The sequence below is a fragment of the Spermophilus citellus genome (assembly GCF_964194105.1).
Source record: "Spermophilus citellus genome assembly, chromosome: 6".
NCBI lineage: Eukaryota > Metazoa > Chordata > Mammalia > Rodentia > Sciuridae > Spermophilus > Spermophilus citellus.
Genome location: NC_138187.1, coordinates 27482276 through 27510001, shown reverse-complemented (window position 1 = coordinate 27510001; position 27726 = coordinate 27482276). Strand labels below are relative to the sequence as shown.

The 27726-nt window shown below is 61.7% G+C and overlaps 1 protein-coding gene and 1 long non-coding RNA gene across 5 annotated transcripts in view; one reads left to right on the top strand and one right to left on the bottom strand.

The window, feature by feature from the left end:
- Positions 1–27726, top strand: part of GTF2IRD1 (GTF2I repeat domain containing 1) — an 82603-nt gene that overhangs the window by 7515 nt on the left and 47362 nt on the right. For all 4 annotated transcript variants that reach the window (XM_081299879.1, XM_081299878.1, XM_081299877.1 and 1 more), the window contains exons 2-4: positions 23794–23922; positions 24813–24954; positions 27273–27428. In XM_081299879.1, coding sequence (XP_081156005.1) covers positions 23800–23922; positions 24813–24954; positions 27273–27428 — 421 coding nt within the window. In that variant the 5' untranslated portion in view covers positions 23794–23799. The remainder of the gene's footprint in view (positions 1–23793; positions 23923–24812; positions 24955–27272; positions 27429–27726) is intronic.
- On the bottom strand, positions 19543–21391 carry LOC308652489. Its single transcript, XR_014022799.1, has 3 exons — positions 21240–21391; positions 19888–20044; positions 19543–19636 (listed from the first exon to the last, which is right to left on the bottom strand). It is a non-coding gene; the product is annotated as an uncharacterized lncRNA (long non-coding RNA).

Here is a 27726-nt window from a genome sequence, read left to right as displayed (position 1 = left end):
GCTCCTGGGTGGCGGCCTGGAGCACATGGGACCCTGCCTGCTCACCCACCCACCCAGCTCCAGGGTGGTCCTGTGCGGGGCCTGCTGGGGCTTTGTTTACCTAGGAGCTGGTTTTTCAGGTGTGGTGGCTCCAGGGTGAGGCCCGGCTGGGAGGGAGGCAGGGCCTCTGGGAAGGAGGGGGCGGCCCTGGTTCCCCAGAGCATCCTGGCTGCCAGCGGGGTGTGGCCCGGGCAGGTGGGCAGACCACATCCTCCCCGTTGGATCTCGGTCCAGGCCCCGGGTGGCTGTGCGGGAGATGCTCTGAGAGGTCTTGGCTGCCCTGGGTTAGGCCAGGGCTCTCCCCGGCAGTGCTGCAGGGCTCCCCACTTCACAGTGGGGGGCGGTGGAGACACCAGTGCCTTTGAAGGCAGGCGGATGGGACTTCAAGTCCCAGCCTGACCACTGGCCTGCTCTGTGGCCTCGGGCAAGTGACTTCACCTCTCTGAGCCTCAGGGAGCCATCAAAGTTAGCTCTGCTGTGTGGCACGGGACTTGGGAGGCTCGCCGTGTTTCGCTGGGAGAAGCTGGCCACCGTCCCAGCTAAGCGCATTTTCTCAACTTGTCACATGATGACCTCAGAGGCCAGCCCTTCAGGAGCCTCCACTCCCGCCCAGAAGGAAGCTGGGCACCTGGTTCCCGTTCTGCGATTGCCTGTCACCTGTGAGCCATGGCGGGGCTGGGCCTGGTCCTGCTTCTGCAGGGAGAGCTGTCCGACCCTCGCCCCGGCGCTGGACTGGGTGCCAGTGTCTGTCCAGGGCTGGCACTGCCAGGCAGTGGGACAAGGCTGGTTTTGGTTTTGTTTTGCTTTGGTCCTTGGTGCAGGGCTGGCACCTGGGCATGGCGCAGGCTCTACCTCGAGCCGTGCTCCCCCTGGGCTGGTGTTGGGGGCTGGCGACTCCCTCTCCGTGTAGATGTCCCCGAGAGCTGGCTTTCCAAGGAGCACTGGGGTGACTTAGGGAGCGGAAGCAGGTGGGGGTGGGCACCTGGGGGGTGACAGTGGGGACAGGGAGCCAGAGACGGGGTGCATGTGCTGCGAGCACCATGCTCAGGAGTGACAGGAGGTTCCCTGGGACCAGCTAGGGGGTGGCGCTGGCCGGGTGGGGGCCTCCCTGCCAGGCGGCACCGGCTCCCCCAGCTCTGGGAGAAGCTTCCCAGGGTGGCCTCGTGGGGTGGTCTTGCACCCTCCCTCTGCACAGCCAGCTTGGGCCCCGCTGTGACCTCTCCTGGGTTCCCCGTGTGACAGGCCACTCTGCCAGCCACATCCCAGCCCCGTGGCTTTTCCCTGTGTGACGTCCTGTGCCATCAGCGGGGCTGATTCCTGCTGCAGACCTCAGCTTGGATGTCCCTGAGTGCTGGAAAGTGTCCCCAGCCCGTGCTTGCTCCAGGCCGCACCCCCAGCTGTAGGCACCCCCGGCCATGCTTGTCCTGTCACCTTTACGGGCAGAGCTGTGGCCTCCCGTGGGTAAGGTCCCCAGCGCTGTCCCCCCTGCATCCCCTCCTGGTCCTGGAGGAACGTCCAGGAGTCAGAAGCAAGGTCACGAGGGACTTTGGTGGGGGTCCCTCCATTCCAGCCCTTGCCATCTCACCTCGTCCCCCGGGGCTGCCCAGCCAGCCTGGCTGTGGCACTCAGGACATCAGATGGGGGCAGTGGCTCTGTGACTCCCTGAGCCGGGTACAGCCCAACTCAGGTCCCCTCCGTGAGGAGCAGCTGGTGGGTGGCCTGTGGGAAGCCGAGCCTCGGCCTGAGCCCCACACCTGATGTGCGCAGCGGGTGCGGGTCCAGGGGCCACCGACCACGGTTCGGGGAAACTTGGCTTGGCTGAGTCCCCTGGTTTTCAGAGTCCCTTCCAGCCCTGCGGGGTGGCCCCGGGGGATGGTCCACGGTCAGTGGGGGGTGCATTGCCATAGGTAATAGCAGGCCTATGCAGAGGTTGGGGCAGAGGAGTTTACTCATTGCAAGAAAAGCCCAGGGGTGGGCAGCTGGTATGGGGCTCAGCAGTGTCTTCAGGGACTTGAGTCTCTACCCTGTCACATTGTGTGCGTGCATGTCCAGTACTGGGACTTGAACCTGGGGGCGCCTACCACCAAGCTACAGCTTCCTTTTTTTTTCTTTTAAATACTTTTAGTTTGAGACAGGGTCAGGGGGTGTGGGTGGTACTTGCCTGTAATCCCAGCAACTCAGGAGGCTGAGGCAGGAGGATCACAAGTTGAAGTACAGCCTCAGCTATTTAGCAAGGCTCTAGCAACTTAGTGAGACCCTATCTTAAAATAAAAAGGGCTGGGGGTGTGGTTTAGTGGTTGCATGTCCCTGGGTTCTATCCCTGGTAACCCCAAAAATATTTTTTTGAGTCAAGGTCTTATTAAGTTGCCCAGGCTGGCCTGGAACCTGGATCCTCCTGCCTCAGTCTCCTGAGTTGCTGGGATTATAGGCACATGCACCAGCACACCTGACTAAATGCATTTTCAAATTAGCAGATTCTTTTCTTTTTGGCAGGGGGACACTGAGGATTAGACTCAGAGGCACATCACCATTGAGCCACACCCCCAGCCCTATTTTGTATTTATTTAGAGACAGGTTCTCACTGAATTGCTTAGCACCTCGCTTTTGCTGAGGCTGGCTTTGAGCTCGTGATCCTCCTACCTCAGCCTCCCAAGCCACTAGGATCACAGGCGTGCGCCACCATGCCTGGCCTCAAATTAGGTATTCTATTTTCAACTTTCTTTCTGTTTTGGTACAGGGAATTGAACCCAGGGGCACTTAACCATTGAGCCACATAGCTAGCCTTTTTTATTTTTTGAGACAGGGCCTTGCTAAGTTGTTTAGGGCCTGAGTGGCTGAGGTTGGCCTCAAACTTGCAGTCCTCCTGCCTCAGCCTCCTGAGCTGCTGGGATTGCAGGTGTGTGCCACCATACCCACCTTGCCTATTTACTAGTATTCTTAATTAAGATATAGTCGCATTAAAATATTATTTATTTATTTAGAGACAGGGTCTCACTGTGTTGCGTAGGCTGGCCTCCATCTCCTGGGCTCAGCGTCCTCCTCCTCAGCCTCCTGAATAGCTGGGATCCTCAGGCGGGCCACCGCGCCCAGCTTGCTCTGTGCTTTTCAGCCAGGAGTGGTCGAGTTGGAAGGGACCCCAGGACATGTTGGTCTCTTGTCTTTTTCCGATGTGGAAACCAAGGCCTGGGGCTGGGACACTCGACTTGCAGAGCCCTGCGGGGGCTCAGGCATGGGCTCCTTGTGCTCCTGCAGGTGCCGCCTGGTCCTCAGGAGGCGGGAGGGGCCCGTGGCAGCGGAACAGCTCCTGGCAGGTTCTGGAGCAGACTGTGGTGACTGGACAGGGACAGGGGTGCAGTCAGTGACAGAGCTTCCGAGATGCCCTGAGGGAGGAGAGGACGAGAGTGTGATGACACCACTGTGGAGTGTGGCCGGTTCTCGTCCCCAGACAGGCTTGGCAACGTGGCACCGCTTCTGCTCGGTTTTTTTTTTTTTTTTTTTTTTTTGGTACCAGGGATTGACCTCAGGGGCCCTCGACCACTGAGCCACGTCCCCAGCCCTATTTTTGTATTTTATTTAGAGACCGGGTCTCACTGAGTCGCTTAGCCCCTCGCTGTTGCTGAGGCTGGCTTTGAACTCAGGATCCTCCTGTCTCAGCCTCCCAAGCCAGGTCTGGGCCACCGCGCCCAGTTCCTGATTCTGCTCTTTAGAGCCCCAGGTCCCTCCAGCCCTGTCTCTTGTCCAGTGGAGCCCAGCAGGCAGGATCCTCAGGGTCTGCTGGGTGAGGCTGACCGCTGGGAAGTGCGAGTCTTGGTGCTGTCCCCTCAGGGTCCTGCATCTCCATGCACCCCTGGGTCGCGTCCCCCCTGGAGGGGCTGCCGAGGGCACTGGGGATTTCCGGGGCACTGGGTGTGGGGTGGAAGGTGCGCATGGCTCAGCTCAGGGCTCCCTGTTGGGTGGGGACAGTGACCGCTCACTCCCTTCTGTGCCCCGGGGTTGGTAAAGCAGGGGTGCCCTGAGTGACCCAGAGCCTGGGATCTCGGTCATGGACAGCCCATTCTGGGACCTCTCCTGCCTCCGTGACCCACCCTAGATCCAGGAAAGCCTGTGACCTTGGCAGTGCGGGACACTTCTGCTGCATAGCCCACTTCAGACTGGGTGTCACCTCCATACCTGTGGGGTCCCTGCTGGTGTCCAGGGCCCACCAGGCCTCCAGAAGTCTCTCCTCTGGGTTTCCCTACAACCTGGGGCCAGGCCCTCACCCTTCAGCCCGGGAGGCGGGACGATGTGCTCGGAGCAGCCCAAGGTGGGGCCGCTCAGGTCTCCTGTGGACCAGGCCAGCGTGGGCAGTGGGCCGGATGGAGGGGCTGATGGGGCACTGTGCTGAGGCTCTGTTTAGGGGACACCGGGGACCAGGAGTATGCCTACTCTGGGTCCCAGCAGACTTGGTTTGAAGCTGCCCCAACTCTTCCTGCTGTGTGACCTTGGGCAAGTCACTCAGACATTCTGAGCTTCCACACCTCCATTTATGCCTGTTGCCTGAGCATAGCACCTGCTGATGCTGACCCTACTGCCTCGATGTGACCGTGGTGTCCAGGAAGTAGTCCCAGGCCCTGATGGGCCTGTCCTTCAGTGAAGGGGTGCACAGACAGGCAGTGGTCAGCCCCCTGCACCAGGGCCTGGCTCCCCTCCCCTCTGCTCTGTGAGGGAGGGGCAGAGCCTCGTCAGTGTCTTTCCCAGAGTTGAAGCCTGGGGTCCAGAGAGGGCAAGCAGGAGGCCTGGCCTCACACAGCCCTGGAAAGGGGAGAGCAGCTTTACCCCAGGGCCCAGGGGCCTGGCCCCTGGGGGTTCTCCAGGTGACAGTTGGTGAGCGGCTGCCCGCCCTTGGTGTCAGGGACAGCTCTCAGTGTCCCTGTGGGCTGGCCGCCTGCCTGCTGGGCCTCAGCCGTCCAGCTGTGGGCTAGCTTGCAGGACCCATCCCCGTCCCCTCCGGGGTGCCTCAGGTGTGAGAGATGCGTCAGCGGAGGGACGCGCGGAGCCTGTGTGGGCACGCATGTCCCCCTATAAAGCCAGATGGTGTGAGCTGCCCTCCATGCACTTCACCTGGGGGCTCCCTGGCCTGGTGGCCCTCAGTGGGTCTGCAGTGGGTACTGAGTGTGTGTGAAGGGAGCGCCTGGGCTCGGGGCCTGTTGGGAACGGGCTGCGGTGTTTGTGAGCAGGCGAGATGGGCAGGTCCCAGGGGATGGACATCTGCCCAAACCTGTCTCCACTCCAGTGTGTGGGAGGAGAGCCTGCTCGGGAGCCGGGCAGCACAGATGCAGGTCGCCCAATCTCTGGGCTTTGGTGTGCCCGCCTGTAAGTGTGTGTGAATGTGTGGGCTGGTGAGAGTCCTGCCCGGCCCCAGAGAAGGGGGTGGATGATAGGAGACGGTTGTATTTTCTGATGCTATAACAAAGTATCTGAGACTGGGTGGTGTATAAAGAAAAGAGGTTCACTGAGGTCACGGTTTGGGAGGTTCAAGAGCATAGTGCTGGTGTTTGGTGAGGGCCCCTTGGTTGTGTCACAGTGTGGTGGCTGAAGTCATGGCAGGAGTGTGTGTGAGCGGGAGAGATCCTGTGGGAGCAAGGAGGGGCCAGCCTTCCTTCCTCCATGACAACCTGCCCTCCTGAGAGCTAACTCAGCATAAATCCCACCCAGGGCTTGCCCCCGGGGACCCAGGGACCTCCTGCCGGCCCCACCTCCTGAGGGTCCCACCCCCACTCTTTTGGGACCAGGCCTCCATCCAGCACAGGTGATTCGGGCCACACCCCATGCAGACAGTAGGAGTGACTTTTCACCCATCAGCGCCTGGCCTGGCCTGGCCCCCAGGAACCTGCCCAGAAGCTGCTGAGATTCCTTCGCACTGCACCCTGCTCCCCTGCCCTGTGCCCTGCTCCTGTTTTCCCTCCTGAACCTCCATCTGGCCTTTGAATCCAGTCCTCCATCCTTCCCGAGCTCTGGTCCCCGTGAGCAGTGGATGACGCTGTGGGTGACCAGGTGTCATTCAGCTCCTCCTCTCCCAGGTCAGGGTCCCGTCCTGATCTGCCCCGGTTCTAGGTGCAGGTGAAGCAGAGGCAGAGAAAGGGCTTGCACTTAGTTAGGGTCCCTGGCATCCCATAGGGTGCAGGGCGCAGGGGCAGGGGCTCAGGGCAGGCTTGGGGAGTGCCTGGTGGAAATGAAGAGGACGGGGTGCAGGAGGGCATTTGAGGAGAGGCTGAACCTGTGTCATTTATTTTTTGGTACCGAGGATTGACCCCAGGGGCGCTTAACCACTGAGCCACACCCCCGCCCTTTTTTTATATTTTGAGACAGGTTCTCGCTGAGTTGCTCAGGGCCTCCCTAGTTTCTGAGGCTGGCTTTGAACTCGCGACACTCCTGCCTCAGCCTCCCAAGTTGGAGGGATTACAGGTGTGCACCAGTGTTCTTGGCTGAGGCTGGACCTGTTGACTGCAGAGAGAGGATGGCTGGAGGCCCAGAGTGACCGTAGAATCTGGGGGGCGGGGACGGGCAGGAGGCTGGATGCGGTGTGGGTGTCAGGTGGTCCTCCCAGCTGGGGCAGAGGCTGCGGAGGCCTTTGGATGACTCCCAGCCCAAGTTCTCATTTCACACGTGGGGAAACTGAGGCCAGCGGGGCCAGCGTCTGGCTGTGCCTGAGGGGGCGTCTGGAGCTGGAAGCCAGGCCTGCCTCAGCCCAGCCTGGCCCGGCCCCTCCTGGCACCGCTCCCCCCACCGAGTCTGCTGGGAGGCTGTGGTGGGTGGAGGGCAGGGAGGCTTGGGCAGAGGCCAGCTGGGTGGGTGGGGCAGGAGCCAGCGCCCCGGGGTTAGATCACCCAGCTCTGGCTCGCACGGCCCAGCGTTTCCTGACAAGAGGGGCCTGGCGCTGCTCAGCCTGGGTCTTCTGAGGAGGAGTGTTGACGTCTGGCGTGTGCGTGGGGTCCCGGGAGATCCCCGGGGCCTCGCCTGGCGCTGGGCTGCCCCCTTGGCCCCTCCCCACTGCTCACCTGGCTCCAGCCTGTGCCACAGCACCAGCTCGGTGGCCCAGCTGGCCCAGCACCCTCGAGGCCCTCCTGTCCCCAGCTCCACAGAAGCTAAAAGCAAATACATGTCCCTATAGCACAGGGCCAGGCAGCACCTGGCACCAGGTGCCACAGCTCGCTGCTGGCCCATTGCCAGCCTGCCACATCTGGGGACAGATGTGTTGTTGGAGGGGACAGGAGAGCCCATGTCCAGGCAGTCCCTGGGTAGGTGCAGCTTAGCAGGTGACGTCAGGTGACGCAGTTGTCACTGCCACTTCCATAAGGGGCGCTTTTCCTCCCTGTGCAGGGATCACCCCAGCCACTGGCACCCTTGGGCCCCAGGGCTGTGAGGCAGGGAGGGCCTGAGTGTCTCCCTGGGTGACCAGCTCCTGAGAGCAGGTGCACTTGAGCCTGTGTCTCCCTGGTCCTGCCTTCAGGGTGGGGACCAGGGGTGCTGGGGCTTGGCCCGCTTCCTCCTGTGTCTGCTCTTGGACCCGCTCACATGCTCAGCTGCGCGCCACGTGACATTCTAGTTGACCGGCTATATACATGGTGGTGGCCCCATGAAGTCGTGCTGTCCAGTGACGTCACAGTTTGTTCGTGATGTTGGCACCACCCAGAATCACTGCGGTGGCCTCACTCCCACTGTGGCCTCGTCCTGAAGGCGCGTGACAGAGGGCCTACTGCAGACCAGGCATTGCCGGGAGCTCCCCGGGCTGGGGGCACTGCTCCCGGGTAGGGAGGCGAGGTCACCGCCCGGACTGGGCCTTTGTGTCTGACCTCCACGCCACCTTCTGTGCCAGCCTCCCCTCTGTGACAGTGCCTGTGGTGAACAGCTCAGAGGGCAAGATTGTGTAGGCGCACAGGTTGAGGGTCCGGTCCACGGTCGGCCAGCGCCATGGCTCTGTGGCCTGAGGTGACCAGACCATCACGGCAGAGGCCCAGGTGGAGAAAGGTGGGCAGCTGGTGGCGGCTGGGAAGAACCCAAGGAGGGAGTGGAGATGGATATAGTCCCCAGGACGTGCCTCCCCTGGCCCTACCTGCCTGCAGCTCCCGCACCTCCCGCAGGGCAGAGTGTTAGCCCTTCTAATGGGTTAACCCACCGACCGTCGGAGCCCTCCTGGTCCGGCATTTCCCAACGCCTCATCTCTGAACATGGTCATATTGGGGATCGAGCCTTCAGCCCATGAGCCTGAGGGGACATTGCAGATCTGACCATAGCACCTCCCCAGCAGACGGGACGAATGCAGAGCTCTCTGTGGTTGGGGACCCTTGGTGATCCTCCTAGGGTGGCTGAGGGGCTCTGTGGCGCAGTGTCTGGGCCTGTGAGAAGGGGGAGAGACAGGGAGTCCTGGCCTCGGGCAGGGGACCTTTTGCAGGACCCAGGAGCCCGGCCCGCAGCCCAGGGCCAGCTGTCCCCATGCAGTCCCGCTTGCTCAGGGGCCTCTGGGAGGTTGCTCTGCGCCCTTACCCTGCTCCCCAGACCCCGCAGCTCCACCTCCACTGCCCCGGCCACCCTCCTAATGCCCTCTGCTGTTTTGGTGCTAGGGATCGAACCAGGGCCTTGTGCATGCAAGGCCAGCGCTCTCCCAGCTGAGCTCTGTCCCCCGCCCATCCTGATGCCCTCTGATCTGCCTCCCTGCCACCCCCAGTCCCACCTCCCTGTGGTCTCCTGTGTCTTCTTGGCCTCAGTTCCCTGAGTTCTCCATCTCCAGCCTCCCGGGCAGGGTCATCCACATCAGGGCCTCTGCTGTACCCCACGTCTCAGAGCTCCTCCCTCCAGCCCAGACCCCCCCAAGCCTCCAGCCCTTTTGTGCACAGGTCCCAGAGGGTCCCCCCACCCACCGGGTCTCCACTCTTCCTTCCCAGCCCACTGCCTGTGAGTGCAGGCCAGCCCCACTTGTGCCCTAAAGCTGGCTTGCCCTCGCCCACCAGTCCTGGGCCACCTCGCCCACTCCTGAGCCTCTAGCCAAGGCCGCTGCCCTGCTCTGCCTGACCGCGACACGTGGGCGGCCCAGGCTGGCGGTCGGGTTTCCTGGGCAGCCGGGCACTTGGCACCCCTTCAGAGCCTTGCTCAGCATTGGCGTCCAGGAGAGGTGGGTGCTACGGGGCCGGGAGGCGTCCTCCGAGGCCGTGGCATCCTGTTGGGACGTCCCCTAGTGCAGCCTGCCTGGCTGCCCTCCCCCGCCCTGGGAGCGTCACCACTGACTGTCCCTGGAGGAGGCGTCCTACTGGGGGTGAAGTGCTTGGAGGGCCCCCGGGCGACCACCGCTGGCTGTGCGAATCACCCTACTGTGGCAGAGGCGGTGGCTGTGGGGACTTGTCTGTCCGTGGGCCTGACCTGAGGACCCCTCAGCGGGGACTTGGGTTTGTCCTTTCCCCAGCCAGTGCCCCTGACAGGAGCTGCACCCGCCCGCCCGGGAGGCCCTGCGCAGGCAGCCTGGAGCCTGTCTCCAAGGCCAGGACGCCGGTTGCCATGGGCACGCGGGCCCGGGCAGGGCCGCCAGGGCTCATCCTGGTCACCAGGCGGCTGCCCCTGCCTGCCAGGAGCCAGCTTTAAATAACGGGGGGAAACCTGACCCGGGAGGGCTGTCTGCCCAGGGGTGGCCTCCCCACCTGGGGGGCAGGCCCAGGGAGCCACACCCCTCCTGATGGCCCAGGGCCCTCCAGCTGTGCCTGGGCAGGGTAGGAGGTCCCCTGCGGGAGCTGGGTCCCCTGGCTCAGCCTGCTGCCCTGTGCTGGGAGGGGTGACTGGCTGGCCCTCTGGGGGCCTAGACCTGCAGCCCACTCGGTTCCCTGGGAAGCTCCTGGGCCCACCTGCCGCCCAGCCTAGGACCAGGCCTGGGGACCCTTTTCCTGTGCCGGGTGGGGAGCCCAGTTGGGTAGTTTATTTTTAAAAGCAGGAGGTTCCTGTCCCGTCTTCCAAACGGCGATGGACAAACCACTGACTTTATAAAACGCATAAAAGCAAAAGGAAGGGCAGTCAGGCGCGGATCTGGCCATGGAGAGGCTGTCTGCAGCTTCCCTCCCTCCCTCCTGGGGCCCCTCTGCATGTCCCTGAGGCCATCTGTGGGGGCAGGGCATCAGGAGCTTGCTCTGGCCTGGCCTGGCCTGTGTGTGTCCTGAGTGCTTCTGTGACTCACCGTGTGCTGCGTCTTTGAGTCTTGGATAATTTCTCAGGATAAATTCATAGAGTGAGAGTCTTGGGTTCAAGGGTGGCGACGTGGTTGAATGTAAACCCTGTGACAGTGACGCACACGCATAATCCCAGCAACTCAGGGATTGAGTTGTCCCAGTGACACAGGCCAGTCTGGACAACTTTGCAAAACCCTGTCTCAGAAAGGGCTGGGGATGTGGCTCAGTAGAGCCCCCCGAGGTTCAATTTCCAGAGCTAGGGGTGGGGGAACAACCCCACAATTTTTTTTTTTTTGACATATATCAGCAGGTCACCAAATTCATTTGCACAGTGGACTGCATTGGCCCAGGGCCTGGGCAGGGTGGCTGGGGTTGAGCTGCTGGGCAAGTGCTTAGCCATAGGTGAGGGTCTGGTGTTGAGAGACGTTCCCTCGACTCTTGCCTGAGGAGTCCTGGAGCGGCTCCCGCAGCCTCCAGGCAAGGCCCTGAGGTGTGCAAACAGTTGAAAAGGGACAGCGTGCTGTGTTCGGGTTCCTGACAGAGGTGTCTCAGGACCTGAGTCTTCTACAAACTTGTTGAGGAGAAAAAAGTCATTTATGACAAGTGGGCAGCCCCTCCCTGAGGTCACATGCAGACCAAGAACACCCCCAGCTCCCCGAAGCCCCTGTCCCCACCCTGCTGGGCTGGCTGCCAGGGCCTCTGACGTCTTTGAACCCTGCGCTGTGTGCCCTCGCACCCGGAGTGTTTCGTCATGGTTTCGACACTCAGCCGCGCTGTTGCATGAGCAAGAGGCTGGTCCTCCCTCTGATGTCTTTTCCAGCTGACCAGGCGCCAGGGTAAGGGGGGATGCATTGGGGGCAGACACACAGGCGGCTGCCGAAGTTGGGATCCCCTCTGGATCGTTCTCGTTTTCCAAGAAATAAAGTTTGCTTCCCTGAAAGCCCCCTGGGGAGCAGGAGAGGAACGATGGGGGTGCAGCTCAGTGGTGGAGGCTGCGCTGGGGCACGAGCCCCCATGGGGTCCCCAGCACCCTCTCCCTCTCCCTTCCCCCCCAAATCCCAAGCTCAGCTCCCCAGGTGGACAGAAGTCAGCTGACTGACCTCTGCCTGCTTGACCCTGCAGGTGCTTGTCTCCAGGTGCAGAGGACAAAGTGGGCAACATCCAGTCCCAGGGAGGGGGCATCGGTTCATCCTGGGACGATCATCCCAGTGGGCACTGCTTCTTTGCATTTGGATCTTTAAACTGTTGGGTTTTTTTTTTTTTGGTACTGGGGATTGGACCCAGGGGTGCTTAACCACTGAGGCATATTCCCAGCCCTTTTTGGGGGGTGGGGTACTGGGAAGTGAACTCGCAAACTTGGACGCTGAGCCCCATCCCCAGCCCTATTTTGTATTTTATTTAGACACAGACTCTCGCTGAGTTGCTTAGGGCTTGCTTTTGCTGAGGTTGGCTTTGAACGATCGTCCTGCCTCAGCCTCTCTAGTGGCTGGGATCACAGGCGTGCTCCACCGTGCCGCCCTTTGACCTCAGAGTTCTTTGAGGTTGACGTGAGTGAATCTGGCCTTCATATGGGGCCTCGGGAGCCAGCGTCATGAAATGGGGGACCTGGGAGAGGTGGGGTGAGCCGCAGTAGGCGTCAAGGGACTGCTACGTACTCAGCAATCAGGGGCGAGTGACTGTGCTCAGTAGCCGTTGCTGGTGTTCATCTCCGTGGTCACTAGCTGCAGGCACCTTGTTCTGTGCCCAGTCTCCAGACGCTTTTTTTTTTTTTTTAAAGGAGAAGCACAGGGGACTCCTGTCCCAGAGGCTGGGATTCTGCCCACCAGAGGGGCCGGGTGTTTCTAAAGAGGTGATTCATAGGCCACACACTCCGGGTGTTGTTGGTCGGAGTCGTAACTCACTTGTTAATTCAGGAGATTTCTGAGATCTTCCGGTGCCATCTCCAAGTCTGGGTCACCTCATTCCTGGGCTGGGTGGTGCCCAGGACGGAGAGTTCTGCCTGGGGTGGGGGGGGTGAGGAGTGATTTGGGGGGAGAGGAGTGCGGGGAGTGGGGTAGAAGGAGAAAACTGTATCAATTTCCGACTGAGTCCCAGGCGCAGCCCTGCTCCAGACCTGAGGTGGAGCCTGCCACACTCCCCGCTCTCGGAGTGTGCCTTCCATCCCTGGGAAAAGTAGGTGACAGCCTCTCCAGGCCTCTTCCTGTGGAGAGAGGGTGAAGTTGGGGGAGGTGACCAAAGTCCTGTTCTCCCCCAGGGGGGCGTGGACAGCCCTGGGTGTTGCTGCCCGGGCGTCTGGGGGTCTGGGTTCCTCTTGGTGCAGTCTTGCTGCTTGGCCTTTGGGAGTGGCTCAATCCACGCAGCGTGTCTTCAGGGTCCCTCCATGGTGTGGCCGGGGCAGGTGCGGGTAGAGGGTGGCTGCTTACCCGGTAACTGGGCAGTGGACGCTGCGTGGTGGTGACGTCGTGAAGAGCGCAGGTGTCCAGAGGCCGGTGGGAAGCCTGCATCCTGAGTGCTCCCCACTGTCACCTCTTTCCCAGCCTTAGACGTGTGCCAGGTGGGAGGCTGGCCACCTTGGCTGGAGGGGACAAGGCTTTGTGGGTGGGGTTGTGGTAGAGGGAAGGACACCCTTCTGCAGACACCTCAGTGGGAGGAAGCAGGTGTGGCTGAACATGAGGCCCCGGGCTGACCTCCCACAATGGCAAGGTTGATGGACAGGGCAGCTCATTGGGCAGCTTGGAGCTGAGGCTTTATAAAAGTGGGTCCCATCCACCCATCGCTGCTGTCTGACCTTCCTAAGGGTGCCGGCTGGTGCCCATTCTATAGGCGGTCAGGGCGAGGTTTGGGGGAAGGAAAGCACTTGCGCATTGGACGAGCCCCGGGGAAGGCAGGGCTTCTCTCTCATTCTTTTTTTTTTTAAAGAGAGAGAGAGAGAAGAGAATTTTTATTTTTAATATTTATTTTTTAGTTCTCGGCGGACACAACATCTTTGTTGGTATGTGGTGCTGAGGATCGAACCCGGGCTGCACGCACTCCAGGCGAGCGCGCTACCAGTTGAGCCACATCCCCAGCCCTTCTCTCTCATTCTTGAACCGTGCCTGGAGTCGGAGCTTTGAGAGTTATGGGATTGGTCGGTTCCAGGGTGTTTGTGTCCCATCCTATTGCAGAAGTTATTTGAAAGACTCATCAAGGAGCATGGCAAGAGGGGTCTGGGGATGTAGCTCAGAGACAGACACTTGCCTAGCACTCACCAGTCCCCCACTTCCATCCATCCCCTCTGTCACAGGCAGTGGCTTTGATCATCCTGATCTAAGGGGCTGCAGCCTCCAGGCAGGAGATGGAAGGGTTAGCAGCCAACACCTGCTCTCTGAGAAGTTCTGCCCGTGTCTTTGGGAATGTCTCACTGGCCAGAAGCTGTCCCACGGCCATGCCTAGGCTGCAAGGAGTCTTTGGTATCCAGGGGACTCGGTGGTTCCAGCACCCCCAAGGCAGGCACCCCAATCTAAGGAGGCTCAAGCCCCGTGGGTAAAATGGCGCGGGGATTTGCCCAGGACCCAGGCACATGGCCCGTGTGTTTTAAGTATCTCTAGATGACTTCATGTGACTGGCATGGCAGTAGCTGCTGCGCTGCATAGTTGAGGGAATTATGGCAAGAGAAGAATCTGTTCAGTTCAGCTGCAGGTTTTATTTCTCAAATATTCAACCCACAATTGGTAAAAATCTGTGGACGTGGGACCTGTGGACGTGGGGACCGGCTGTGTGTGTTGCAGCCCCTTGAGGAGTTGGGGACAGGGGAGAAGGTGGCTGTGTGAGGCCTGAGTGGCCACAGGGTTTGCCTCAGGGCCACGCCCACCGGGGATCCACGGGTTGGCAGTTGTGACCAAATGACCCGGCCAGCACAGTTGTACAGGAGACAAGGTTACCCCGGGGCTCTCGGTTCCAGAGGTCTCAGTTTGTAGAAGGCCAGCTCCATTCCTCTGGGCTCCAGGTGACATCATGTGGGAGAGGGTGGAGGAGAGAAGGAGCTCGCATGGTGATCAGGAAGCGTAGGGACTCCCCTTGCCCTCCCTCCAAATATGTACCCCAAGCCACGCCCAACTCCACCTCCCCAGCCACCCCCACCCCCTTGGGGACCGCTCAGTAACCCCCGTTGGGGGGCTTAGCTCACTGATGGGGTTTAGATCTCACAGCCCAGTCGTGTCTCTGACCTTCTACTGTCTCTCACGTGAGCTCTTGGGGGACACCACGTCTAAACCCTTACACCATGTGCACTGGGGGTCCATGGACACTGGGGGTCCGTGTACATTCAGGACCCACGCCCACCTGGGCTCCACACCCACTTGGGGTCCATGCACACTCAGGGCCCTGGATTCTTGCCATGGGCCGTCACTGCACAGGATGTCGCTCTGTGGCCACCCGCTGGGAAGGAGATCTTCTGTTGTGAAGTCAGCCGAAGCCACAGCCCAGCCGGGTTGCTCCAGGCGGCCTCAGTGGGACCCCTCTGCTGCAGGTGGAGGAAGCCCACACGGGACGTGGCCTCAGCAACGTGGACTTCTACTGTACAGCATGAGGCCTGGAGGTGGCTGGTCTGGACTAACAGAGACCAGGTCCTTCCAGGGTCTGCTGCTCTGCAGGTGACCCCCCTCCTGGACGGTTCTTCTCAGGGCCGTGGTTGGGGTGCCCCTGCAGGAGAAGGCCACCCCAAGACCCTCTCCAGGCACAAGCTCCCCAGTAGCTCTCTTGTCTCCGTGGCCAGGACTGGACCAGTGCTTCTCCTTACCCCAGTCCCCGCCATGGGAACTGGAGGGCCCTGATCCAATCTGGAGACCCGGCTTCACCCTCAGGCCTTGGACCATAGTTGGAAAGTGTGTTCCTGTCTCCACTCGTGCAAGATTCAGTCCCCAAATCTTGCGTTAGTGGCTTTAAGAGTGTTTCGGGTGGGCTTTGGGAGTGGTTAAATTTGGGCACTGGGATGGGCCCCAAGCACCTGCCTTTAGATGCCAGGGCACAGTGGGTGAGCCGGCTTAGCAGGAGAAGGGCCTGGGAGGGTGGCCTTTGGGGTCTGGGCCTGGGTTGGGACACAGATGTCTTGACCACACTCCAGATCCCCTTGTACCGCACTGCAGCCAAGGTGTGAGACCCCCTCTGGCTGTCAGCCCAAAGCCTGGCCTGTGTGTCCTCCCTTAGCTACAATGATGGGTGGCAAAGGGGGGTGGCCAGAATCCAGGGCCACGGGTGACACCTTCCCCACTGGGGAGCCCCTGGGGCAGGAGATGAGTATCCAGGGGGAGGGTGGGTCTGCCAGGGAGGAAGGATGTCCCCCAGCTGGGAGGGGAGGAATGTCATTTTGTTTGTTCTCTTGGATGCTTTTTGGAGAAACAGGCATATGGCAGCACTGGCGGGGGCGTGCTTGGGTGGCGTGTGAGCGGCTTTGCCTTTTGCATGGCTAGGTTTAGTTTTTCTGCCGGCTGCCGTCCCCCCCCCCAGATGGCCCACAGAGCAGAGACGGGAGTCAGAGGCGCTTCCTGGGTGTCTGGAAACGTCCGCTTCTCCAGAGGCCCTTCTGGGGTGTCCAGTGGCGAAGGGCTTGGGGAGCTCTCCAGCAGACCAGGCCTGAGCCTTGCAGAGAGAGGTCTGAGCTGGGGACTGCATGTCCAGGGCAAAGGGCGTGGGCAGCGAGGGCCCCTCCGAGCTTCAGGAGGCTGCCGTAGCAGGTGCAGGCTGGTGTCCCTTATCCACAAAGCTTAGGGCAAGACGTCTTGAATTTCACATCTCGATGGATTTTGCGGTATTTGTCAGAATGTCATGACATACATGTCTTAGGGACCCGAGTCTACGCTTCTGCTTCATGGACACCTCATGCATGTGGCCTGAAGGTGATTTGTTGCTGTCATTTGTACCAGGAATTGAACCCAGGGCACGTAACCTGAAGCCACATCACCACCCTTCTTATATTTTATTTAGAGTTAGGATCTTGCTTAGTTGCTGAGGCTGGCTTTGAACCCACGATCCTCCTGCCTCCGCCCATGGGATCACAGGTGTGTGCCACGGTGCCCGGCCCCAAGGTGGTTTCACAGCGTCTCCAGATGCCTGTGTTGGCGTCCACCCATCACTTGGGGCTGGGGTGGAATTTTCTGCTGTGGCGTTAGGGTCCCTGCTCAAAAAACACAGTGTGGGTCTTGGAGCATTTCAGGTTTGGGATTTTCAGATTGGGACGATCCACCTATTCCACGAATGTGGTGCCTTGCAAGAGCAGCGTGTGTATTTTCACAGTTCTGGAGTCCGGAGTCCAGCGTGTCACCTATGGGCTCAGATCAAGGTGTGGGCGGGGCCGCCATTGAGCAGAGACTCAGCCCTTTGCTTTCCTAGCCTCTGGCGGCTGAGGCTCTCATGGGCTTGTGGCCACGTCCCGGCAGGTTCAAGGCCGCTGTCTTCAAGTGTCTGTCTGCCCTTGGCCTTTGCTCCTGCCAGTTCCCCACTCTCTATCATAGGGAGATGTGACGGCCTCCAGGGCCTCCGCAGGTCTCCCTTCTCAAGGTCTTTCAGTGTGTCACCCCCTGAAGTAGTTTTCCCTTAGAAGGTGACATTTATAGGCCCCAGGGATGGGGACAGGTGTCACTTGTTGGAGGTCACTTTTGAACCTACCAGGTGCTCCTAGGGGCAGATTTGCCGCCCTTCGTGCTGTGATGGACAAGGCCTGGGAGAGGAGGGCAGCTGGGGATTCCTGCTGACCCTGTCCTCTCTTCCCGCCTCAGCCCTGTCCCCACTGGTCACCTTGGACACGTGTGCATGCACCTAGACCGTCCACCAAGCTTGTCCACGCTCCCAGCACTGCCCCTCGGGCCCGACCTCTGCAGGGCCTGCGCTGGGTGTGCCAATGACCCCCGAGACAAGTCGCCTGGACCTGGCTACAGCGCATGACAGTCCCCTCCTATCTCAACCTCTCCCCGCTGGGGGTTGACTGGGCTGGGCCAGGTGGGTCTTGCCCAAGTCCTGTCCTGTGGCTGCATTGGAGGGTGGCCAGGGTTGGGGTCATGTTAGAGACATCGTCAGGCGCTGGCCTGGTGCCTGGGCTGGGGAAACGGCCAGGGCCTCTTGGGCATCTCCCCCTTTTTTAGCATTTCCAGGATGGTTCCGTCAGGACAGCCGGGGTCTCGTGGCCACTGTCTCAGAGTAGGTGGGAAGTGGGGACCCTCGAGCACTCCCAGCTCCTTGGCTGGTTCAGGGTGAGCAGTGAGGCCCGACGTCAAGAGTGGGGAGTCAGTCCTCACCACTCAGTGGGCCCAGGGCCAGAGAACCCCTAAAGCCACTGCAGAATGGCAGGCTAGTGTGGAGTCCCCTGGGGCCTCTGGGTGTCCTGGAGAGAGTGTAGGCTCTGGTGGGTGTGTCCCCTCAGGCTCAGGGCTGCTCCTTGCAGAGGACCCTGAGTGTGGCCTGCGGAAGCACAGCCAGGTTCTGGAGCTAAGGGCCAGGTCAGGCGGGAGCTCGCCCTGTGGGTCTGTCCCGGGTCTGGTGGCCTGTGCGGCCCAGTTCACTTCGCGGGGTGGTGTCCTCGGGGTTCCTCGTGGCAAGCATCAAAGTTCCCTTCCTGAGTCAGTGTCTCCACCTGCTGTCCTGCGTGGTTTGTCACATGCTCACCTGTGGTGCCACCCTGGCTGCCCTGCGTCTGGCACTGTGCGCTGAGCCGCAGGCCTTAACCCTGTCCTGGGTGGACTGTGGACGTGCAGCTGCTGGTCCCTGTGACTGTCTTAGAGGTGACGAGCAGCGGTGCTGTCCCCATGGTGGCCGTGCCCATGTCCACTCCTGTGCTGTTGCGTCTAGGGTTCTATTTACGTTTATCCTTATCAGATACATAATCGGCAAGTATTTTCCCGGATCTGCGAGTCGCCTTTTCTTCTGTCGACATCGCCCCAGACGTCCTCCCCTTTATCCCCGGATGGCCAAGGCATGCTTCTCCCTTTGCTCTGTGTAGACGACCCCGGGCTTCCTTTCACATACCCAGAGAACTCCTGTCCCCGCTTCAAAACCCGTCTCAGCCTTGGCTGGCAAAGCCCTTACTTCCCTCAAAGTAGGTAAATGAAGGTGGGAGTAAAACACGGGCCACCTGCCAGGCCCAGGGGTGCCCCTGTCGTCCTAGTGACTTGGTTGCTTGAGGCAGGAGCATCACGAGTTCAAAGCCAGCCTCAGAAACTTCTTAGCGAGGCCTTAAGCAACTCAGCAAGATGCTGTCTCTAAATAAAACACAGAATAGGGCTCGGGGTGGGGCCCAGTGGTCAGTGCCCCTGGGTTCAATCCCCTGGGACCCAAAAAAGAAAAAGAAAAAGAAAGCTTGGGTGACCCCTCTCTGTCCTCCACACGAAGCTCTGTGCCAGGCGGCTTCCCCGTCCTCTCTCTGAGGCCCTGTGACTCTTTGTGAATACACTGACTCTGTGATCTCCAGCGGGCAGAAGGGGCCTGGCCTAGCACAGGCTCCAGCAGGTGCTGAGTGACCGATTGTGGGGTGGCCCGGCCAGGGGAGGCGCCCAGGCTGCTTCCCTGGCCTCCCACGGGCCACCACCCTCCAGCTGGGCAGAGCCACTGCTGCTGGCCCCCCTACAGCTAGCTCACTGCTTAGACTGACCCAGTTGATGACCAGGCAGGGTGACCACTGGGTTCTATCCCCTGGTTGGGTAGCTGATAAGACGGGGACTTGGTGACTGCCAGAGTTCAAGAGTGTGGCGGGAACAATGGGGGAGCTTTGTCCCCGTGGGGCCAATGGCCCAGGTGCCCTGCCAGGCCTCCCAGGCACCCCTGGCGCTGGGCGGGCTGGTGCCTGGAGGGGCTTGGTCTCCTGGGCGGTCCTCCCTCCTGCAGTGGCCCTGCCAGGGGCCTTCTCGCCTGCTATGACCCGGGGTGACGGGCGGGCAGCACGGAGCCCCCTGACCTGCTCACGGCTTCCAGAGCCAGCACAGAGGCCGTGTCGTTGTGTGGGGTCAAAGGGACCTGACCTGGTTCTCTCAGGTCCCCATTGGGCACCTCCTGTCTGTGGGGCCTTTGGCTGAGAGTCTACTAGCCCTCAGCCGGGCTCCAGGGCCAGCTGGAGTGGGCTGTGGGGCCCAGTACTGTGGGTGTCCCCTCTCCTGGTAACAGGCCTGCCCTGGGCCTGGGCAGCACCTGCTCCCCCAGGGACACAGCTCTCAGCCAGTCTTTGGCTCAGGGACCCCCTGGGCGGCCTACGGGGCAAGCAGGATGCAGAAGCCTTGGAACCTGGGTCGCAGGCCCATCCCTAGGACTGTCCAGGTCCTGGCTGCCATCAGAGTCCCTGGGACTTACCACGCAGCCTCTTGGACCTGCTGTTGGGGGTGTCACCTCTGAGCCTCAGGGGTGTGGTGCAAGCCCCGGGGGTCACCAGGCAGGTGATGGCAGCCTCTGGCCTGCGGGTGGGCACAGTGGGTAGGGATGCCAAATGAGGGGCAGGTCACGGGCCACTCCACAGCTGGGACTCAGCTGGGACTCAGCACCTTATGGTGACTTCCCTCCACCTGCCCGGCTCTGCCCTTGGGGTTTTACACTCAGGCCTGAGCCCCGAGTCGCAGCGTCCTCTCCCCATCTCCCCACGTGCAGGGCCCTGCCTCCTCCCGCGCTCCGTGTTCCCCTGCCTGTGCAGCCCAGGCCTGGCTCTCACCTTAGGAAGCAAGTTCATGGTTTTGGACCCAAAGGATGGACACACGTCCTCCCTGTCCCTGTCTGTCCATGTTCTTTGCCGCTGAGGGAGGTGTGTGGGCGCCTGTCCCTGATGGTCCCGGGTCAAGGCCGGAGCCCGGTGACTAACTGTCCAGAGACTGAGGACACAGAACTTTCTGCTAAGTCCTGGCTGTTCCTGGGCAACCGAGGGCCAGTTGGTCACCCTGGTCAGCTCTGCATGTGGCCCTCTGGTCTCTGTGCTGGTCATCGTGGGAGCACAGGCCTCCTGCCTCAGACTTTGAGGCAGACAGAACGTGTCCCCACTGTCTGCTGCTGGGGCCTGGGGAGAGTCCCCTCTCATCTCTAAAACAGGCTGCTGTAGCAAGGACGCTCCCCAGACTGGCGGCCAGGTGATGCAGGCGCTGCAGGTCCTGGGGCAGCACCTGGAGTATGGCCAGGTCACTTCACTGTGTGCTGGAGGGACCACCCAGAGCCCTGGCACCCCGCAGCCTCTGTTCTCCATCAAACTGCTCCGCCAGAGAGGCCGCGCCTCCCGAGGTGCAGGCTCCCGAGGGTGGCCAGGCCCTGCCTGCGGCTGGCCGACGCCGGGCTCCCCTGGCATGGTGGACTTGAGCGCCTGTTAGAGGCGTGCGTGTCTTAGCACCTGGGGATGCTTGGGCCAGGCTGCGGCCTGCAGGACAGACACAGCCTCTGGCCTTGGGGAGACCACGTTCCTGTGGGGACACCGGGCAGGAAGTGCATGGGCTGTGGCTTCAGATGGCAGCATGTTCTGTCGAGGGTCCCAGGAGGGGTGGGTGGTGAGGGGCCGGCCTCTGCCTAGCTGGCCATGGTGGGGGAGGCCCTAGACCTGGACAGGCCTGGACCTGGGCAGAAGGGAGAGGCAGAGGGCTGTGCTCACAGGCCCACCGTGCACAGGGGAGTGTCGTGTTGGGTCTTTGGCAGGGACAAGGAGCGTCTGGGCAAGGGAGGAACGCGAGGCCCCCTGGCTGGGGAGGAGACCCCACCAGCAAGAGGGGAGGCCACTGCACACGTGGGGCTGGTGGGCAGGACTGGGTGTGACTGGAGGTGGATAGACTGGGGTACGTTTGGGGCTGAGCTAGCAGGGTCGTGAGAGGAGGCAGGAAGAAAGGGGTCAGGATGTTGTCCTGCGTCCCGCCTGAGTGGTGACCCTGGGCCCCGAGTGTGTGCTGACCACTTGTGCCCATCAGAAGCCAGTGGCCACCACGTGTTCTGGAGCCTCGTCTGAATCTGCTCTCATCTCCTTCTGTGACTTCCCGGGCTGGGGCTCCCTGTGACTGCACCATCTCCCGGGGACCTTCCCTTTGGCCTCACCGTTGACTGGTGCTCGCTGTCCCCATGGTCCCCTGTCCTCTGCACGGTGAATGGCAGAGGGAGAAGGTGTGGTCCAGCGCCTGGCCCGGGTCTCCTGGGCTCCCGCCTGCCTTCCAGCTCCAGCCACCCAGGCATCTGGGGAGTGGGCTCCCCGCTGCCCCCGCTCGGCTGCACCCTGGGCTCTGAGTGCCCGGCTGGCGGGTGTGGACTTGGTGGCCCCAGTCCAGCCCCCTTCCTGCTCCCTCCCGGTTCCTTCCTAAGTGGATTAGGGCTTTGCAGGAAGGAGCCCGGTGCAGTCTGGGCGACCGGAGGCTTGGGGAGGCCAGCGCCAGTGTCTGGGCTGCTGCTCTGCCTGATTCGATTTGGGCCTTGGCAGCGGGAAGCAGCACTCAGAGGCTGGGCTGGGAACGGCCCAGGTGACGGGGGACAGCAGCAGGGCCACCAGCTCCCAGCTGTGCCCGCTGCCTCCCTGAGGGTCCTGGGGGCTATCCACACAGTAGACCCCTGGGGGGACATCATGCCACAGATTGGCCCAGGAGATGGCTGGGGCCCGCCTCCTGGCCCATTAGCACAAGTCCTCTGTGGGCTTCTGTCACCTACAGCCTGTCAGCCGTCAGCACCCCTTCATTCCCCAGATCCCCAAGTTCTAAGATGAAACGCCATCTGCAAACATTCAGAAGCAGAGCGTGCGCGCGTGCGTGTGTGTTACAATAATAATAGTGATTTTTTTAATTAAAATATTAATTTTTAGTCGTAGTTGGACACAATACCTTTATTTCACTTATTTATGTTTATGTGGTGCTGAGGATCGAACCCAGGGTCTCACAAGTGCGAGGAGAGCGTTCTACCACTGAGCCACAACCCCAGCCCCAATAATAGTAATTATAATAATAATAATTATTATTATTATTATTATTTTGGTGCCGAGGTTTCAACCCAGGGGTGCTTAACCACTGAGCCACATCCCCAGCCCTTTTTTATATTTTATTTAGAGACAGGGTCTCACTGAGTTGCTTAGAGCCTTGCTAAGTTGCTGAGGCTGGCCTTGAACTGGCGATCCTCCTGCCTCAGCCTCCCGAGCTGCTGGGATTAAGGGGTGTGCCTCCGCATCCGGCTCCAATACATGTTTTGACCAAATGGCAGGCTGGCCGGTTGCCAAGGTCAGTCTTCAGCCCTAGCCAAAGGGCTGATCTGAACTAAGTAAGGCTGGAGCTCCGCTGCAAGCCCAGTTAGATCCTCGGGATGTTTCTGTCACTGGGGTGTCACTTCTTACCCCCTTGTGTGCGATGGCCTCTGACACCTTCTGCTGTCTGTTGGGACCATCCAGTCTGGGTTGGGACCATCCACCTTGGCCTGTCACATACGGGGGCATTGAGGTGGCCCTGGGGCAGGCAGACCTGGTTTTGCCCTTGCCGAGCTTATCGTCCAGAGGGACCGTGGTGGCCTGTTTCCCTAGGCAGTAGGACGGGAGGACCTCCAGCCTGCTGTGCCCTGCCCGCCCACTTGTATCCAGGAGTCACACCCCTGGGCCTTTCAGGCCTGTTCCCTGCCCACTGCCCTGAACTGGCCACTGACCCCCAGCCAGGGAGCAGGCATAGCCCTGGGCTGAGGCCAGGGAGGGAAACCCTGGGTCACCGCTGTGCTCTCTTCCACTTGCCTTGGGGACGGGGCAGGAGCTGCCCTGGGCAACCGGTGGGGCCTCCATCTGATTCCCGGGGTCAGGAAAGGGAGAGCAGAGCCGGGGGGAGGCCCAGCTGGTGGGGGAGGCCTCCCCTGGTCTGAAGGCACCAGAATGGGGACACGCACCTCTGCCTCCAGGAGCCCCCTAATGACAGGACAAAGTCCTGCCCCAGGCTGGTGGAGGGGCCTCTGCCCTGCCCTGCCTGCCTACGCCCTGGCCCTGAGGCCCTTAGGCGGAGGCCCACAGCAGGGAGTAGATGGAGGCCCAGAGGCAGGGGCAGTAGCCTTGCCCTGGGGACATGTGGCTTGCTACAGAGAGGCCAGTGAGGACACCCAGCCAGATAGGCTGGCAGTAGGGTTGTCCCCGCCTTCGTTGGACTGAGGCCAGGGGACCCAAACCTGCGAAGGCAGCTTGGAAGGACACTGGTGTATTTAGGGGCAGAGAGACCTGCAGCCTAAGCTGTGTGTGTGTGGGGGCGCTGGCCGGGAAGCCAGAACACCAGGAGTTGAGCTCTCAGGGGCAGTAGGGAGCCATGGAGGGTGTGTGAGCAGGGGCAAGGCCTTGGCCAGAGCTGTGTACACATGGAACGGTGGGATTTGGGCTTATCTGGCAGAGCAGGCATGGTACTGGGCTTGGCCCAGGGCTGGTGGTGCCATGAGATGCCCCTCCCAGTGATGTCCTGGGCCCGCACCGTGCAGGCCTGTGCGTGAGCCGCTGTCCAGGGCTCAGATTCCTGAGGCACGCAAGGCCTTGGTCTGCTGCAGCTGGGAGTCGAGGCGGCCTCAGGGGTCCGGGGATTGGGGTGGTGGCTGCCCTGCGTGCCCTCCCCCAGGGCCTGGTGCCCACCGTCCTGTCTCTCCCCTCCTCCTCTAGGTGACCATGGCCTTGCTGGGGAAGCGCTGTGACCTCCCCGCCAACGGCTGCGGGCCTGACCGCTGGAGCTCTGCCTTCGCCCGCAAAGACGAGATCATCACCAGCCTCGTGTCGGCCCTGGACTCCATGGTGAGCGCCCACCCTGCCCACCCGGCGCCTGTGCCCCTGAGCGCCGTCCTGCCTCAGCGTGGTCGCAGGGTCCAGCCAGGTCAAGTCCATAGCCTTGGGATGAACGCTGGTGCCTAGGCCTCGTGCCCTTGTCCCCCACTCCTCGTCCTCCTAGGTCACCTCTTGCCATTCACATCCCACGCCCGGGATGAGCCGCAGTCTCTCCTGGAGGTTAGGACGGAATACTGTCCTTTTCCTGGGAGAAGCTTCTGTGCCGGGAGCTGGCAGGTGTTAAAGAGGTCTCTCTGGCATCTCTTAGCTGTACCCCTGGGTCTTAGAATGATGAAGCTGAAGCTCAGAGAGGGCAGAATAGAGCCTGGAGTCACAGGAAGATAAAAAGCAGCATTTATCAGGCACCAACTGCATACCACAGGTTTATAGACAGGGTTTTCCTATTGAGATGCTGGTATCTGACTGTAGGGACCCTCTGTGCCGATGAGCTACCAGCTTCTGTGGGGCGGTGGACCCACAGAGGTGGCCCAGTCTAGAGATGGCTTCCTTCCCGCCCCTGGTCTTCATTCAAGCTCTAGGTGTGGGCTTCTGTCCCCAGCTCTGTACATGGGCCAGTGGAGCCCAGTGGGCTGTGTCCTCCCCCGTGCCCTGACCAGAGGTGCCAACATGGAAGCCCAGGTCCCCTGGGGCTGAGGCAGGAGGCCCCTCTAGATCTAGGAGGACCTCAGAGGGAGGAGCAGAAGGTGCATCTCTTCTCCTGGCCCCGTGGCCAGTCTCTGGGGGCCTATCACTTGCCCCCACTGTGGATTCGAAGACGGAGGACGGTGGAGGGGCGGCCTCTCCCCTGCGCTGGGTCCCTGCAGCCTGAGCGGACCCCTGTGCCCCCGCCCCATCCGCAGTGCTCAGCGCTGTCCAAGCTGAACGCCGAGGTGGCCTGCGTGGCCGTGCATGACGAGAGCGCCTTCGTGGTGGGCACCGAGAAGGGCCGAGTGTTCCTCAGTGCCCGCAAGGAGCTGCAGGCTGACTTCCTCAGGTTCTGCCGTGAGTACCGCATCCCACCCCCCCACCCGCCCTGGCCCTCCCCATGTCTGCTCACCCTCCGCGGAGTTGGCCGGACATCTGACAGCCTGTCCAATGGCCCTAGTCCCCAGTGGCTGGCTGCGTGAGCGTGACTGAGCCACTGCCATCTGCCCACTTTCAGGCGAGGACACGAGCCTGGTGTTTTCACCCAGGTCCTCTCAGCCGCATGTCCCTGAGCCTGGGCCAAGGGCCCTTGTCCAGCTGAGGTGGGTGGACACATGTGCCACAAGCCCCTCCCAGTGAGCTGTCTGCTCCGGCCTCCGCCCTGGGGTGGGCACTGTCACTATTAGAGCCGAAATCATCTCAGCTCCCTCCTGGGGGCTCGTGGGGACAGGCCACGTGCTGCCCACTGGGACATGCTCAGCAGGGGTGGCCCTCGGTGGTCAGAGTGTGCTAGGTGCCCAGCAGGCTCCAGAACATCCCCTCAGCTCACAGAGAAGGGTCGAGGCCTGGAGGGTACATGCCCCCCGTCCCCCCCGCGTGTGGTGAGATGGTGGTAGCCCCAGCTGTGGCCCTGTCTGCTGCCCCGTCTGCGGCCCCGTCTGCGGGTCAGTGGGCCCCAGACCCCGCCCGTCCTGATGCAACCTTGAAAATCAGGCACATGCACAGCTGGCACCCAGGGCCCAGGTCCCCTCCAAAGGACCAGCTCTCCCTCTGTGAGCGAGGGTCCCGAGCAGAGGGGGCTTCTGCAGTCCCCGTGCCTTCTCGTGCCCCTCGGCCCAGGCCTGGCCTCTGCGGCCCCTCTGGACCCCGGTCCCAGGTGTCCTCTCTCTGCCTTGGCCCCTGCTGTTGCCCCTCTGGAAGGACCTGGCGCCTCCCCCTGTCTGGCAGACATGTCCCAGCCTCAGAGTCATGTTCCGTCCTCCTTCCCCGTGCGCCCACACCCGCACCCTGTGCACCCCTCGCCTCCCACCCTGCGCGGTGGCCCCAGCACCCCGCGCCCTGACTCCCTGTCCATGTGCTGGTGCCTCCGCCTCCTGAGGAGGTCAGCTTCGCCTTGATGTGACCCAGGACTGGGACCAGCAGGGAGGGACCCTGTAGGATGAGGGCCCAGTCCAGCCGGGAGGCCAGTAGCTGTGGGCCACGCGGCTCAGCCCCAGGGTCTGCCTCGGGGTCTGGTGAAGGTCCAGGCGCACAGGCCTGAGTGGGTGGCCTGGCCACCAGCCCCGAGCCGCCTGGTGCAGAGAAAGCACCTGTGGTTCAGAACCCGCCGCAGAGGCTCTGAAACCTGCAGCTTTTGAGTATCCCGTGTCACGGTGGGAAATTCCTCACCTGCCGGTGACAGGTCAGGGTCACAAGCCCAAGACCAGGACACCCACTGGAGGCCGTGCATGCGGCAGGGTGAAACCTGGGTCAGACGCGGGTCCCTCCCCAGGTGTGTCGTGTATTCGCATGGATTTCAAAATGGGTGAACCCCAACTTTACGACTCCGCTGCCCCATGGTGAAGGATGCTCATCTGGGGCCCTGAGGGCCTCAAGCTGCTCGTCTGTGAGGGGGCCCGTGGGTGAGCGGTTGCTGTGGCCAGCACTCAGAACAGAGCCTGCATGTTGTCCCCCCGTGGCTCCAGCTGTGGGGCCACTGTTCTGAGCATTCCTGATCACGAGGGCTGCTCCCAGGGCCAGCGTGTGGGCCCTGGGCACCCCCGGCTAGGCACACCGTTGTGGGGCTTCCCCTGCCAGCTCCCCTGTCCTGCTCAGCCTAGAGCCCGGGCCTTCCCGAGGTCAGGGTGGGTGCTGGGCTGAGGTGCGGCAGGCCTCCAGGGCCCCAGATGGCCATCCCGTGGGGCTGGGGCCGCAAGGGTGTACCTGACCTCCCGGAGCCAGGGGAGCCACTATTTATAGCCTCGGGGACCCTCCCTGTCCCCTGCTGGTGTGGCTCTGGCACATTCCCCAGGATCCGGTCACACTCCCAGGCCCAGCCCGGCAGGAATCTGCCTCCTTGCAGGCCGATGGTCCTCTGATGGGGTCTCTGTCCTCTCCACCTCTGGCCAGTAGGAAATGGGGGGCCAGGGTGCTAAGGTGGAGTGTGTTAGGGTCAGAGGACAGTGCAGTGGGCGGAATGGGTGCCATGGAGCCCCTCTGATTGTCCAGCACTCAGACTCAGAGGGAAGGGACTTACTGAGGTCACACAGTGAGGTGGGGGTGGCCAGGGAGGAGGCCACAGCTGGGCCGGCCCTCCAGGTGGCCGGGCAGGTCTGGGGCACTGTGCAGAGCCAGGTCCCAGCCTGAGGTTGATCTGGGGCCATGGGCTCACCGTGACCTCATGCTCTGTCCCACAGGAGGACCCCTGTGGAAGGACCCAGAAGGCGAGCACCCCAAGAAGGTGCAGCGGGGCGAGGGGGGCTGCCGGGGCACCCCACGGTCCTCCTTGGAGCGCGGCTCCGACGTGTACCTGCTGCGGAAGATGGTGGAGGAGGTGTTCGACGTCCTCTATAGTGAGACCCTCCTCCTCGCACCTGGGCCTGGGGGGGTGGGGGTCCCTGGCTACCCCAGCTCCGCACCCAGGGCTTGGTGTCCTGCCTGCCCTTTCCTGAGCTGCCACCCGTCTCCACTGTCACTCAGGCCACTGCCACTCTGCCCTGAAAATGACCCCGGTGTTGGGGGTCCTCAGCACAGTCTGGTCTGAAGTGCTCCCTGGCTTGGGGCTGACGTCTAGGGGCCCACCGCTGCTCTCCCATCCCCTCCCACAGCCCTGTCTCCATGCTCGGCTACACCAGTGTCCTGAGCCACATT